At 42.8% G+C, this 16,382-nt stretch overlaps 1 protein-coding gene and 1 long non-coding RNA gene across 4 annotated transcripts in view; one reads left to right on the forward strand and one right to left on the reverse strand.

The window, feature by feature from the left end:
* Positions 1-16,382, forward strand: part of LOC306913377 — a 129,725-nt gene that overhangs the window by 60,445 nt on the left and 52,898 nt on the right. For 2 of the 3 annotated variants that reach the window (XR_013788525.1, XR_013788526.1), the window contains exons 4-5: positions 81-244; positions 2,527-3,277. This is a non-coding gene — a long non-coding RNA (uncharacterized lncRNA). Of the gene's footprint in view, positions 1-80; positions 245-2,526; positions 3,278-16,382 lie in introns of those variants that run through there. The other variant, XR_013788524.1, reaches the window with a different exon arrangement.
* On the reverse strand, positions 12,518-12,838 carry LOC306912745 (NADH dehydrogenase [ubiquinone] iron-sulfur protein 5-like; the record flags this gene model as incomplete). Its single annotated transcript, XM_079489191.1, has 1 exon — positions 12,518-12,838. One exon carries the CDS (start codon positions 12,836-12,838, stop codon positions 12,518-12,520), a length of 321 nt encoding a protein of 106 aa, XP_079345317.1.

Consider the following 16,382-nt stretch of genomic DNA (forward strand, 5'->3'; position numbering starts at 1 on the left):
AGCTTCACATAAACACAGTTGTGTGTTAAAAAAAACACAAAACAAAAAAAACACATTTCTCGTCCTATTTCTTCATGCAGGCTGTCAGAGCTGGGAGTGGGAGGTGTGTGGGTGACTGCGGGGCTGTGAGGTATACAACACCAGGCTCCAGCAGAGCGCCCCGAGTCTGCGGAGAGGGAATGACGTGTCACCAAACATCACATCACTGACGTTTGGCAGCGGCGTGGTGAAGGGCTACAGCCAGGTCAGTTCATATCCTACACAACGTGGAAATATCATCCTCAAGCCTGATTTATACTTTTGTCGGCACACATGTTCTTCACACATGTGGAAGAATGCTGTTCGTCCGACACTAATGTGTAACGACCTACCAAAACCATCCAAATTCTCGATTCACTATCCTCATTCAAAACGATCCTAAGAAAGCAGCTGTACGCAAATTACAATTGGACTTTAGGTATTTTGTTCAAAAAGCCATTTATGTCTGTCATCATAATCAGGTCTGAGGTTTGACACCAATTAAATCATTGATGTCTGAAAATGTGTAAATTTCCTCTAAGCCCCCCAGTAATGACACATCTAAAGGCCTTTACAGAGGGGGGGGGGGGGGGGTTCAATGAGAGGCGTGCGTTTGTTTTGGACGTGAGGAGAAGTTGAGGGACGATTACACAAGCGTATTTTCACGGGCGCGGTCCCATGAAATTGGTGCACTGCACACGTGCTCATTTCGTGTACACGCCCACGGGTGACTAGATTGTGTGGTGAGTTTTTTATTCACGCTCTCATGAGCAGACCTGTCGCTGATCCAGGCGACAACGCCTGCGTCACTCGCTGCATGTCTGAAAGGGCCTTTAAGGTGCAGAGGATCCCAAAATGAAGTGGGGCACATAACGCTCTAAGTCTTTTGTTTCCAAAATGTCAGTATTGGCTTTGCAGTTGGAAGTGTCTCTGTAGTAATGGGCAGCTGTGCCATAATTATACGGTCGAGAGAAAATGCAGTTCAATAAAGGAGAGATCAAGTTGGTGCAAACATTGCATTAAAGCGCAAATAACGTGCATTTTAAAACCGCTTTTATATTTAATATCAAAACAGACTGCGTCGGCCTTCTCTCATCCTCCTATTGTCTGATCCATGTTTACAGATAACTAATTGCTCAGGCAGCAGCATATGTCTCTACCATTTATGTTTTGCTTTTGTGCATTGTCTATGTCCCTCAAAGTTATTTCTAATGGTTTGAGCTTCAATCACCACTCTGATATAACCAGTCCTTGTCATTTCTTTCTGGACTTTTAAAGCAGTTTTAGCTGCAGTACCACAATGTCCTGAGGTGGTGGGGGTGCTGATATGCAGATTATTTAATATTTCAGTCAATATAATACTGATGCTAGATAAAACCAGGCTTGTTTCCATTCCATGCCAGCTTGGAAAATCAACAATGGTGGACATTGTAAACAAAGTGGAAATGCAAATTTGGAACTGAAGACTGAAGAAGGAGGAATTATACAAAGTAGGGTGACATTGATGACATCACGATGAGGACAAAATCAGTTGAGCTGTTCCTGAGACCAATTTCCATTAAAGCACCCATATGATATGAAAGCCTGATTGTTCAAAATTGGTTATTTATGGGGATAGAAAACACATATGGGAGCCCCAAAAACACAAAAGAAATTGAAAAAGTTGAATTTTATGTTATAGGTCCTTTAAGAAAAATTGACAATTAGTCTCTGGCTCATCTGGCTCACACCTACGACATCATGTCATCATGTCCCCTCTCCCTCACGTCAACCTCCTGGAGATCCCCAAGACCAAGTACCGTACCTGGTGCGATAGCGCTTTTCCTTTTCTGCCCTAACCCTGTGGAATGCACTCTCCAATACTATCAGAGAAGCCTTTAAGCCCGATCCTTTACCCACCTCTTCAATATGGCTTTCCCCAGCTAAATGTACCCCCCGATTTGTTGTGTGTTCCTCCATATAGTCTTAGCTTTTTTGGTCATGTGACAACCTGACCTAACATCTACTTGTGAAATGTAGACGACATGTTTGCCACCTAGTCGACTCTAATAGAAAAGTTGCGATATTGAGGGGGCAGCAAACAACTTCCGGTTGTCCCCATTCGTTGTCCCCATTCAATAGAAGTCTACTGTCTGTAGAAGAGCTGCCATTGGACTGGCCCCATGAAGTGAACAGAGTTTGCGTAACTCTGGCTCTGGTCTACTCCAGGCAGGGTTGCCAAGTCTGCTTATTTCCAACAAAACTTGGATTGTTTTTTTTCCACTGTTGCTTGCCTGGTTTTTGGAGGTTGGTTAGCTTATTTCTGTCACGGCAGTTGCCAACAATGGCAACTATATTGCTCTGCTGGCAACAACCTCGTGATTGGCTGTCTGTCTGAGACAGTGAAGACTCGCAGTATCACGGCTTGACAGGGAAGACACGAGAAGACAAGAGTTTGCAATGTTAGAACGACACTCAAGTGTTTCCTAATAAAGTTGATTTTCTTTTTGTTATTTGTTATTTTTTCAGAGCCCATTATGCCCAGCTGTCCGGGTTTGTGTGAACACAAACATTGGCTTATGATTGGCTGATCACCCCATAGCGATGATTTGATTGGCTGAGCAAAGTACATATTGAAGATAAAAGTGAGATCAGAAAAGTGAAGACGCCAAAAGTGATTGGCTGAATGACATTTGCGATGATGATCACACAGGTGTGATTTTTTAACATTTTTTAATGTTAAAAAGTCTTAATGTTTAAGACTTTTAATGAGGTGGAGCTGGGGATGGAGGCGGGTTGCTCACCACTTTCAGAAAAAAAAGAATGACAGCTTCAGAGGCAGCTATAGAGACGAAACCCAATTGCCTGATTGGCTGACTGCAGATTGGCATATTCCAGTTGGCTAGTAGTGCTCACACGTCAAGCTGTGAATGAGAGTATTTTTTGTGGAGAATTCCCAGCAAGAAACTAAAGTGCAAATATGAAATAGTGAGGCAAGAGATTGTCCTTATTGAACTTGCACTTAGAGCTACATTATAACATTTGCAAAAACAGTTTATCTGGGCAATCCAAATAGACTACCCAAAGTAATATTGGAGCAAGTCTCCATGTTTTTTGCAGAGGGTGATTGACTGACTAGTGACTGACTGACTGACTGACTGACTGACTGACTGACACTTTGACAAGCATCTTCCTCAGAGTCAAGCTTGACTCAGAAGATCCTTGTCAAAAACGTAAAATGTCGGTTTAAATACTGTGTCCTCTACCCTTGCACCAAAACAAACACATTTAGGGCTCCATTTTTGTCGCCGCCTTTACCCGCGACGCGGTATTTGTGCCTAGAGGTGTGGTCATGGGTGTGCTGGAATGATCGAACGAAAATGGAGCCCTTACTGTGTACATATTTGTAGACATCTAAGTCATCAAAGGTTAATCAAAGGTTAATCACAAAAAGTTTCTATAGCTTTGTGCAAACCATTTAACACTTTAATTGCCCAGGGTTATTTAATCCATTACATTATAGCGCCCATTCGATTTATAAACACGGACCCCTTTTCCGGACGGACTTCCGGTCCGTGTTGATGTGTGTGTAGCAGCTAACAATAGCCACACCACTCTAGAGTCGATCGACAACAACGGGAGACAAGAATAAATCTATTGCGACTAGCGACTGGACCGCGGAGCGCCGTCTAACACAGGATCTTTTTTCATAATTGGACGGGATGATTTAGATCGAGTTTTAAGATTTTCGTTTTCATCAGCTAAACAGGGGAGGGAGTTTTTCGATGACATCTCACTCTTGCGCGTCACCGAGGATTGCTCAACAGGCGCTCCCAGGCTGTGGAGCCATGCGATCCGTTATCATATCAATAAACTTCGTCTTTTGGACAAGACTTCGTCCTGAGCGTCGGGCGTTACTAATAGAAATGACAAAGAACTTCGTCCTGGGTGATGGGAGTGTTAATTGAAGCATTTGATACTTTGAATGCAATGAATGGATAACGTAAACAAGCAACATACTGTGGCAACAATGGATGGATCTCCAAAGACCCGGAGACGGCATAAGCAGAATGATTCCAGACAATAAAGTGACCTTTCTGTCTCATTGTGCGTTACCTTTTTATAATGAATTAACATGGTAATTAAACATATTCTGTTCTCACCGCACAAACGTGCCTTTTGTTTTACATTTAACCCATTTTGACTCAGATTCTAAAAATGTCTTCTACATCCTGACAGTTTTCTGAAAAAGCTATGTTTCTATGTCGGTCGTTCTTCGATTTTTCAAAAATAGCAGACCTACAAGCTCGTAGCGCGCCACTCGGTGGCGCGCTATGAGCTTGTAGATCTGCTATTTTTCAATAGCTAAAGCATAACATAATGCTAACACCAAAAGGGGTTCCCGCCCAAAATGGGTTAATCTGTCTTTCACACAGAAGCCACTAATTAAAGATCTCTTGATACGGCAGTCATCAGCGCCGAACGCCCCCCATAAACAATGACCGATTCAAATTAACAGTGTAGATCTGTCTAAAATATCTCCCTTTTAATGAATGACGTAACTAAATCAGTGGACAAAACGATCTCTGAGAGTGAGTCCAATTCAGGAGAGTTGCGATAATGAGGAACCAAACGACACGAATCAGGGAAGGAGAACTGACCAAACTTCCATTGAGAGATGTTTCTGGGTGCTGGGTCCAGGCTCATCCATGGCTCTATCATGGGTGTTTGGCTTTGGCTTTTTTTTTTATTGGACTAAATTGGTATCCTGACCTGAATATGCATTTCCTACTGAACAAACACTATTAGAGCGTCGCAGTCCCGCCCCCTACCATGGCCCAGGAAATGAATCCCAATGCATTTTTCCCATAGACATTTCAAAAAGTATTTATTTAAAGACGGTTACGCCGCGGACAAAGCCAACTCGAGTCGTGACAACTCATGACAACACAAACAATATTTTGGACCAAACAAATAATTACAAAGAAGAAAAACAACAAAGTGTTGTAACCTGCCGTTTTTTTCTTCTTTCTAATTCTTTGTTCGGTCCAAAAAATGTGTTTGTTGTCATGATTTGTCACGACTCGAGTTGGCTTTGTCCGCGGCGTAAACGTCTTTAAATAAATAATAAATAAAAACAGAAATGTCTATGAGGAAAATGAACGGAGAATCATTTCCTGGGCCATGGTAGGGGGCGGGACTGCGACGCTCTATAGCAATGTGTATACAGTTCTTTAACCTTTTAACAAATATATATATATAACACTTACCTTTAAATGAACACCCAGGATTTTACTATCAGAATACAGAGAGAAATGTAATACTAATTTTAACAAAAATCACACCCGTGTGAAGTGAGGGGCACTCTTATCATCGTGCATCATCATGACGTAAAATAGACACTATGTCTAATGCTCAGACACTATGATGTAACATTTTCCATTCATTGTCAATGGGAATTTAATGTTTGTGTAGGACAAAGTTTGTGAACATCTATCTACCGGTATAAATGAACCAAGTCTCTGTACGTACGTATGTCTGTAATCCACGTAACTCGAGAACCGCAGTGCCCGGTGTCGAATCGGTCTGACCCACGGTTGTCCAGAACTACCACAAAAGGCCTCTTGCCGGGCTCTGGACAGGGCCCCTGCCCAGGCTCCATATATGGAGCTGGCCTGTTCTGACATCACAACACTCCATATTTGGGCATGCCTGACACAGAACTCCATATACTGTAGGAATAAAGGAACACAGAGAGACAGATACAGAAATCTCCATTAGGGGCATAAAAGGGACACAGACAGATGGGTGGAACGGGTATTCTGACACGGGTACAACGGGTATTGCATAGCCGGGTGGGGCATGGATCTCCAACCTCCATCGTTACCTACTCTGCTCTACAGCCGGGCACCGGTCTAGTACACTAAAAGCTGGATATAGGAGGGGCTAGCGCCCTTCAAAACATATTAAAGGCACAGTAGCGTGACTTTAACTCTAAGCCCAAACTCTAAAGCCCAAACGGCACTCCTTGTTGCAACTCCTTGCAACAAAACAGTTTTAAGGCCAATGCAACTCCATGCACGGCGAATCATTGGTGTGGTTTGTACATTCAGGGTTAAAGTAGTGTACTGTGGCTGTCTGATGATGCTGGAAGTGCTAGTCGATGAGATAACTTCCACATGATTGAAGGAGGAATAATCTTTGTTTATGCATGCATGGACCAGGTGCAGATATTAGGTTAGAGTTTATGAGTGGAAGTTGATTGCTTCCGATCAACGCTGGGTGACATTTTGCACCTTAATAAGCAACACAGAGTGGAACTAGATGAAGTGCCGCTCGGGGCACAGGTCTCCACCAAGGCAGGTCAGGTTGTGGCCTCTTGGTGGCGCTATAATAGGCCAATGTGAAAAGGGTGCCATTTCTTCTTACGCCTTGGATGGCAATTGGATGATTTGAGGCATTTTGTCCCAAAAATGGGTTTTGCAAAAATCCACCTGTTGGTGGCGCTATAACAGGCCAATGTGAAAAGGGTGCGATATATATTCCTCAGCCTAGTAGGAAAGTCTGTGAAAGATTTCACCTAATTTGCACGCTGTGTTCATGATTTTTGTTCAAAACGGGCCAATCCTGCAAACTTTGAAAGCCAATGTTAGCCAATTAGGATGGGATATGAAATATCGGACAGATCCGTCTTGAACACATGACTATAGAGATGGTGTGTAACAATTTGCAGGATTGTTGGAGTTATATAAAAAAGTGTGTTGAAGTAACCTGAGTTACTCACAAGAATTAAGTGGAGAAAAGTAGATAAAGTAGGGAGTAATAAAAAAATCACACCTGTGTGAACTGAGTGGTGTAAGGTCTTATATAGACTGATCAGCTGTGGTCTGACGTAATGTCTGACGTAATGAAATCACACCCGTGTGAACTGGGTGACCATAGCAACCATGCTCATTTTATTTGGTACGGACAGACAGACAGACAGACAGACAGACAGACAGACACGTAAACTAAAAATCACACCCGTGTGAACTGAGTGGTGTAAGGTCTTATATAGCCTGTCTGACGTAATGAAATCATGTCTGACGTAATGAAATCACACCCGGGTGAACAGGGTGAACATAGCAACCATGCTCATTTTTTCTGCACAGACTAACAAAGGCAGTTGTAGGAGTGGTTTACACCACTCAACAAAGCCAGTTGTAGGAGTGGTTTACACCACTCAATAATATTAAATTTTGTGTTAAATATGGTCTGAAAGAGTCTTATATAATACATACAATACAATGAATTTGCATTGGTAGGTGTCTTTCTAGGTTTACTCAAACACATGCATGTAATCTAAATCTGAAATGGAAAATATATCTAAAGAGAGTAAATGAACATTATGTCTGGGCCTGTTTAAAGTCTCCTGGCGTGGAGTATATACAGAATCAATCATTATTAGCATTGACTGAAGCATGTATATTTTAGGTACCTATTGAAATAAAGTAGGCTACCGACAGGTTTTTGTCTCATCGTGGCCACGGAAAATACAAATTTCTGACTGGTTGTCTTTGGAGAAATGCCATGCTGACTGTCAGGTGTCTGTCCATGATTAAATGGCACACTGGTTGTCAGGTGTTGGTCCATGGAGAAATGCCACGTGCACAGCTAAGCTGAATGCAGGTGGCCGAAAAGCAATTCTACAAGCCACAAAGAATGATCTAGACACCTCATTAGTGAGGTGGATTAAAGGACTTACTGTATGTCTCGGCAGGATTAGGAAACAAAACAACTTGTCCAAACATTTCATGTTCAGTAGAGTAGACTAGACTACTGTAACTGTGTCTTTACAGGTCTCCCTAACAGATCGATCAGACAGATGCAGTTGATTCTGAACTCTGCTGCTTGAGTCCTTAATACCAAGATCACTCCAGTTTTTATATCTTTGTACTGCATGGCTCCCTGTCGAAAATAATTGATTTTCAACAATACTGCTGTTGGTCTATAGCTTTATATTCCCAGAGTCGGAACTAAACATGGAGAGAGAAGCAGCATTCAGTTTTTATGCGCCACAAATCTAGAACAAACTCCCAGAAAATGATGCAACGCTCAGTTCTTTTAAATCGAAGATTAATTCATTTTAATTTGCTGCTGCCTTTTACTATTCTTATGCTGCTAGGCACCAAAGTGTTATGCACACCTGATAAGCTCAGAGGCGGGTGCGTAGGCAGGGCTACAAGTATTCAAAACAAATGCACATAAAGTGCACGAAGCCCCGCACAACGTCTGCAGTTCAATATGAACACTTTTATTAAGCAACATTTCGGTCAAAGACCTTCTTCAAGCAATCGCTGAAAGCTCTACTAGCTTTCAGCGATTGCTTGAAGAAGGTCTTAACTATACAGTCATACATAGAAACATACATGTGAAATTGGTAGGATATTTCCAAGTGTACAAGCAATTAAAATCGCGCAATTAAAAAGAATGTTGCAAGTTAGATGCCATTTAAACAGTGTTTTGCATGAGCACATACATGCGAGGATTTGCGCTGCCTTTTCATGACTTGGAGGGACGTTGGAGAGTGCAGAGTGGACTGCTGTCTGCTGCAGTTGCAGTCAAGTCTCCCAACATGGGTAGCCTACTGTAGGCTAATCTACAGCAGGCCCATGTCTTTCTGGAGTTACGGTATGTGGCAATCTCCTCGTCTCGTCCTCGTTTAAGGATAAACCTGATGCGTCACAAAAACGAGGGCGAGGCTTGATTTCATAGGGCGTGCCAGATTGATTTCAGCCGTCACATTTATCAGCTATAGGAACGAAATTAAGGAAGGATCAGCTGTTTGCGATCACTTTATAAATGCCGTGCCGACATGAGTGTACTCCAAAACCGACGCTCGAATTTGAGGCAGATTTTACACTCCATTGATAAATGAGGGCCATATAGTCTATAGGCCTAGACAGCAGTTAATACACATCTTCAGTTTACTTTACAGATTAAAAAAGAAAAGACTGGATCATCATAAATATGACAACTATGGATAAATTAATTCATCTAATAGGCTACTAGAATTATATTACTCAATATATACAAGATAAGATAAAGCAGAGACATTTTCTTTTTACAAATGTCAAGCAAAAATAAAAGGAATCCTTTTATTTTTTATATCCTTCTTCTGATGTGACATAAGGGAAACACACACGCACGCACTCACGCATGAGCGCGCACACACACATGCGCGCGCTCACACACACACATGCACATGCACATGCGCTCGCACACACACACACACACACACACACGCAGAGTTGCAGATTAAACCACATTAATGCAAACTCGAAGGCAGAGTGACATCTATAAATGGCATAATGAGCAATTTAGCATGAATCCGAGACTGATTATGAACTGCAAATTTGCTGTAATGCCGGTAATCAGAGGAGGGGGGAGGGGGGTTGTGGGGTAGCCTCCAGCGAGCCTGAGTACTAATTAGAATGTACCTCAACCTGCAACTCTTTTTTGCCGTCTTGTTCTTTAAGGTCGCCAGTACCCAGAGGAGACTTTATTTCTATTCAGAATCATGTTTTGAATTTAATGTGGAATGCACATTTAAGGAAATTAAGGTCCTTGCAGACTGATGCATATCTTCGGCAATTTTCAGCAGTTTTTCCGAAAAACTCATCAGTCTGCAAGGACATTAACCCCCTTTGTGTCTTTATTGTGTCTCTTACTGGATGAAAAGCGGGCCTGCATGGAGTCAGAAAGCAGCCCCACGGCATTGGGGTGCTAAAGTAGCCAAAGTAAAAACAAATCTAATGCCAATCAACTTGTGATATTACAGTTGCCACCAACGTTGAAGTCGTCTCCCTACTGGTCAGAACCTGGTACTGCAGGCGGTCTGGGCCAAGGTTGAATTTATGAATAGGACATAACGTAGAGGTACCACAAGAACAGCGCGAGGGGTACTATGATAGGAGCCAACCAATCATATCAACGCTCGAGGGGTACTACCCGGAAGACTTGGTCGGTCTTCCGGGTTCTTCCAAAGCGCCACTGAGCAAGTGAATAGCGGGGGGGGGGCTGTCTCTCCTCAATCCGTTCTCTAGATATATTATAGCTCTATGGTTGCCACGGGTGCCTGGCGACCAGCTCAGTTGTCGGGACTCCCGATTAATTTCCTGATTAATCTGGTTAATCAGGAAATTAATTTATAGTCTTTGCAGATGAACAAAGCCAAAGGGACAAAGCCTTTATATAATTGAGGGTGATGAGCAATGAGGAAGATGTGTATGAAGCATAAAACTGTAGTAGAGTTAAAAGTATACATCATTTGCGGTCTTGACTTGTATACTTTGACTTGTATACTTTGTGAGGTAAGGTCACCGCAGTAATGAGACGAGGCGGCACATGCTGTGCTCTCTGTAACCACGGCGCTATTAAAAGTATACATCATTTGCGGTCTTGACATCAAGTAAAGTAAAAGTATCAAAACTGTAAAAAGTACATTAGTTGAGTAAATGTACTTGTATACTTTGTGAGGTAAGGTCACCACAGTAATGAGACGAGGCGGCACATGCTGTGCTCTCTGTAACCACGTCGCCTCCGCAGCGCAGCTGCAAAGAAGATACTTTTCTTCATTAACAAACGACCCCAGCATAACGAAACCAGGGCAATGTAGATTTATTCAATACACCAAAATAGACCAGGTAAATAATGTCACAATAAATAACTTTGATAATGCTACAGTATTTGCATTGAGCACACATTTTCCATGCAGCCCTTTGGCTAAAATACCAGAGAGTTTCTAGAGGGAAACCTAAGAGAAAATGTTATCCCTGAGATAGATAGACCCAAGATTTGTTGGCCTTTTTTATGCTAACCTTGTAAAAATAAACACTGTTTCCCTTGAACATTGCTTTCAATGACACTTTATAATGGTATTTCTGAACTGGTAGATGGATGAGCTCCTTCTGGCATTGTAACCTTACAAGGTAGTCAAATTGAAGTAGTCTCATACAGTAAAAGTATTTAATTGATGACAACTTTGAAAACGTAGTGAAGAAGCTCAAAATCAAGCTAGGATTTTATTCTAGATTTTAATTGTGCATTCCTTTCCTTATTTGTTTGCCAAGAAAAAACTGGTTGAGGCAACTTTCCTTTTCCCTTGTTGGATTATGGTGATGTGATTTATATGCATACCATTAGTGTCAAATGCTTGCACTGGTTATATATGGTGTACCAGTGCCTTGAGGTTTGTCATACAGTGCAGGTTTCTCACTCACCTTTTCACCTTGTATGCCAGAGTTAGTTGGTCTTCCTTGGCTTCGCGTTGTCTCGCTCACTGGTAGTTATTTTTGAGTGGTGCAACCACTCCAAGGAACAGCTATGTCCCTATGTCCTAACCTATGTCCCGATGTTTAGAGTACCAATAGGGGGTGCTGTTGCACCACTCGCTTCAGACTGGTCTGATTTTTTTATTTAAATTCCATCCTTGGTTTGCTTCCCACCTACCTTGTGGGGGGGGGGGGGTGCATACGTTGGTTAGACATACTAGCAGTCCAACAGGCATTAGTCCGACAACACTGTCGCTCCCGACATGCGTGGCTGGTTACAGACCGGTTACAACTCACCCATGGCTCCCGTGACATGCGCGGCAGGTTAAAACTTACCTGTGGCTCCCGACATGCGTGGTAGGTTAAAACTAACCCATGGCAGGTTTAAACTAACCTGTGGCGTCCTGTGAGGTTAGGTTTAGGGTTTGGTTTTGGGTAGGGTGTCAGACTAATGCCTGTGTCGGACTGTTAGTACATCGGACCAAACACATGCACCCCCTGAGTGCTGGGGTGGGATGGAGTATTTCTCCCTCACTCAGGGTGTCTGCTCTCCCTTGCCTGAGTGCTGGGGTGGTTATGGTGTATTTCCCGAGGCCCCCCTGTAAGGATCCGGGTGAACACCGGACAGCGATGATGTCACTCCCCATGGGCTGATCTCAAATGTTAAAATGGGTCGCCAACCAATACAAGCTGAGTTAGGCTATAGCTTTGGGTGAGACCCCTCGGACCTCCTCAAGCGATGCCGTGGTGCATCGCTTGAGGAGCCTCCCATACGCCAGTGCTCCTGCAGTGTGTGCTCTCCCGTGCCCGAGTGCTGGGGTGGGATGGTGTATTTCCTCATGGTGTGTGCTCTCCCGTGCCCGAGTGCTGGGGTGGGATGGTGTATTTCCTCATGTTGTGTGCTCTCCCGTGCCCGAGTGCTGGGGTGGGATGGTGTATTTCCTCATGGTGTCTGCTCTCCCGTGCCCGAGTGCTGGGGTGGGATGGTGTATTTCCTCATGGTGTGTGCTCTCCCGTGCCCGAGTGCTGGGGTGGGATGGTGTATTTCCTCATGGTGTGTGCTCTCCCGTGCCCGAGTGCTGGGGTGGGATGGTGTATTTCCTCATGGTGCCTGCTCTCCCGTGCCCGAGTGCTGGGGTGGGATGGTGTATTTCCTCATGGTGTCTGCTCTCCCGTGCCCGAGTGCTGGGGTGGGATGGTGTATTTCCTCATGGTGTCTGCTCTCCCGTGCCCGAGTGCTGGGGTGGGATGGTGTATTCTCCCTCCTTCGCCAGCTTGTCTCTCTGCTTACGGATGACATACAGCCGTTGGTTGGTCTTCTGCCTGTGCATGCACTCGTAGAAGTCGTCATACTCCACCCTGCACTCCTCCTTGGCGCGGGTTTGCCCGATGCCGTGGGCACACTCGATCCACTCCTTCTCAAAGGCATGGCAGCGTGCTGCTCGCCTGTAGGGCTGCTCCCCACTCTGTAGCAGGATCCAGCGGTCCATGTCAATGCCCAACCGGGACAGGATGTCGAAGAATGGCATGATGTGCGTGTAAACAAACTACTCAAAGTAAAGGGGACTATGGTTGTCTATAGGGACCTGCCGCAGAGTGTCCGAAGGATGGCTTTGAGTAACAAGCAAGAAGGGTGTTATGCAAATAACTGGGATACACGGCGGAAGGGAGTGGGAGGTTCTAGATAGGAGTTATGGAGGATAGTTTCACAGAGAGAGAACCACTGGAGCACTTTCAGCCTGTTGTTTGAATCTGTCGCTGCCTGAGACTGGAACTCTTTCTATATACTTCCCGCTCTTGTCACCCCAATGTTGTCATATCCATATATGGAGTTCAGGGTCAGCGGTGCTTAAATGTGGATTCCATGATGTCAGACTTAGATGTGTCAGCCAGCTCTATATATGGAGTTCTATATGGCCAAATATGGAGTCCATGATGTGGGGGGCCTAACCTCCAAGAATTCTGGCTTGCAACAATGGTAACCATAACAACCCAGACTCACTCAAACATAGGCTACTGAGTAACCATGGTGACCTAATATAATGTAGTCTACCCTGGATGCAGTGAAATTAAGCCTGTATAACAGCGTGTTTTGCAGGAAACATTTGAAACTTCCATGAAAGCACGTTACCCCTAAAGCAGCGGTTCTCAAACGTTTAACGTTTTGAGGGGCGCTAGCCCCTCCTATATACATCTTTTTGTCCCGTCACGTCTCACATGGAGAATTACATCATATGTGCCTGAAATATGGCGTAAATTTGTGGCAACACAAACATTAAATGCCATTGACAATGAAAGGAAAATTTACGTAATATGTAGACTAGAAAATCGGCTAACCAATCACATAAATTCAGTTGTCATCTTACATGATCATGGTGAAGATGAGTTTTTTTTAAACATTGTATCATCATGGTTAAAAGGTAATAACATAAATTAACAAATTAATTCATGAAGTATATTCATTTTTTATTGGATGATGTACGACGACAAGAGCGCCCCTCACTTCACACGGGTGTGATTGTTGTATGATAAAGGGGGAGGGCTTAGGGGAGGGGATGATATTGTGATATATATGTCACTGTCATTTCGAATGGGCCTTTTGACCTTGGCCTCGATTGGGCCTTTTGACTCAAAAGCTTTCAGCTTTCAGGAATAAACCAAAAATGCACAGGGAAGACGCATTTCAATATTATAACCACACCTGGGGGCTATTAGAGTAATGTTAACTCCATAGACACATACAAAACACCTGGGGGTCTATTAGAGTAATGTTAACTCCATAGACAGAAAAATTACAAAAATCATGGCACTCCATCTTTAATATGTTTTGTGTAAAGCTCTTTGAATCGCCTCGAGTTGAAATGTGCGACACAAACAAACTGCCCTGGTCTTCCAGTGCAACACCAACACACAACTAAGTATGAATGAGAACAGAGTGTCCGTCTGGGTCCATTCAGACTCTTCCAGGGTTCAATGTGCTCTAAAGCAGGGGTTCTCAACCCGTGGGTCTCCAAATAATTTTGGGGGGTCCCCAAATTATTAAAAAAAAAATAATAATTTGCAACTAAATGGCTGCAAAAGAGAAATGAAGAGTTTACATAGTATATGATTGATTGATTGATTGATTCTTTATTTAAGTGTCATGCTTCCGAAGAAGCCCAGCCCATATGGACTTACAGGACACTTTTTACAGTTTACATGAACAATTACAATAACAATAAACCGACATGACGGTTTGCAAACAATGATCAATTGAATACCAAACTGACACTCCAGATCCTTACGAGCAGATTACATAATATATAAAATAAAATAAAATACACCATTAGGCCTGTGACAGGAGACACATGTACCTACTTGAAGAGCTGGGATTGTCTTCTACTCCAGGCTATAGAAACAAACTGTGCTGTCCTAAATACTTCATAATTAAATAACCAGTCTAACTTCTGTCCATCATCTTCCCAGAATAGATCAGGATTTCTTTGTTGCATTACCTCAAACAGTGGAACCCTCAAATCATCATACAGGGTACAATAAAACATAAAATGAAATTCATTTTCCACATCATTTAGGTCACATACAATGCATAATCTATTCTCTTCTGGGACCGCTGAAAACCGCCCTACCTCAATAGCCAGAGGCAGGATACCAGTTCTCAGCTGGGCACACAATGACCGCTGGTTTCTGGTCAGAAAGGATTTGACATACAGTTCAGTACCAAAACACTGCTTCATCTGGACATATGATCTAAGTTTTGGTTTAGACCATATGTCATTTGACCATTTATCTTTGTAATTACTAAATAGTTTTTGTCTCAACCTATTGATATTACCACAAAGCATATTTTGAAAGATATACGACAGATCTGCCTCTCTAAAAATAGAAAAAACTTCCTTCATCCAGGGGCCATTGTGTGCCTTATCCCAATTGAATACCTTTTTTGTTAACCTATCTTCTGGCAGATTAATAAGACGGTTCCACAAGCGGATCACTTCTCCCTTTTGCCTAGTCTCCATCGGTTCCCAACCCATGTCTCCCTGGATTGCAAAAGAAGGGGCAAATGCATGTACCCCAAGGAAACACCTTATGGCTCTATTCTGGATAGAATTAACCTTTTTATCATCCTTAAAACCCCAAACACCAGCTGCATACGTGAGTATTGGACAGACACATGCATCATAGAGCTGTGAGTATGTGGAATAACCTAGATCTTTACAAAATTTCATTTTACTAATTATTGACCCAACAGCTCTACCAGCAGAGTCCGCCAATGTTCCAATTCCAAGATCATAGGACATGAATTCATCCAGCATAAAACCCAAGTATTTATATGCTTCAGTATAGTCCAGAGGCAGAGTACCAAATGAGAAATTCAGAGAAGATCTTTCTGTACCTTTTTTTCTAAAGTGCATAACCTGAGTTTTACTCTGGTTAATCATAAGCCTCCATTTTGAGCACCAGGATTGAACAATATCCAGCATCTTCTGTAGAGCGTCTCCGGACTCTGCCAGGAGGACTATGTCATCTGCATAAAGTAAACAGCTTACAGCAACATCATCCAACATTACCCCTAAACCTGAATGTTTGATTTCTTGGACTAGATCGTTAACGAAGATAGCAAATAAAGTGGGAGATAAAACATCTCCCTGTTTCACCCCAAATGGTGTTGAAAACCAACCAGTAGTGAAATCATTCACTTGAACAGATGCTACTGGAACCTGATATAATGATTTAATAGCTTTATAACATCTACCATCAACACCACTCTGGATTAGTTTAAAGAAAAGCAAATCTCTATTGACCCAATCAAAAGCCTTCTGAAAGTCTATAAAACATGAATAAGTAGATTTTCCCTCTTCAATTCTTGTTCTAATTACTGTGGTAACAGTATATATGTGATCAATGCAGGCCCTATGCTTCCTGAATCCATTCTGCTCATCAGCCAGTGTATCAGATACCTCCAAATAATAGGAGAGCCTGCTGTTCAGGATACTTATACTAGTATAGTACACATAGTACATGCATAAACTTTCCTTAATGATTATATCTGGTTTCAGTATTTATTCATGATGT

The sequence above is a fragment of the Electrona antarctica genome (genome assembly GCF_951216825.1).
Source record: "Electrona antarctica genome assembly, chromosome: 20".
Classification (NCBI taxonomy): Eukaryota; Metazoa; Chordata; class Actinopteri; order Myctophiformes; family Myctophidae; genus Electrona; species Electrona antarctica.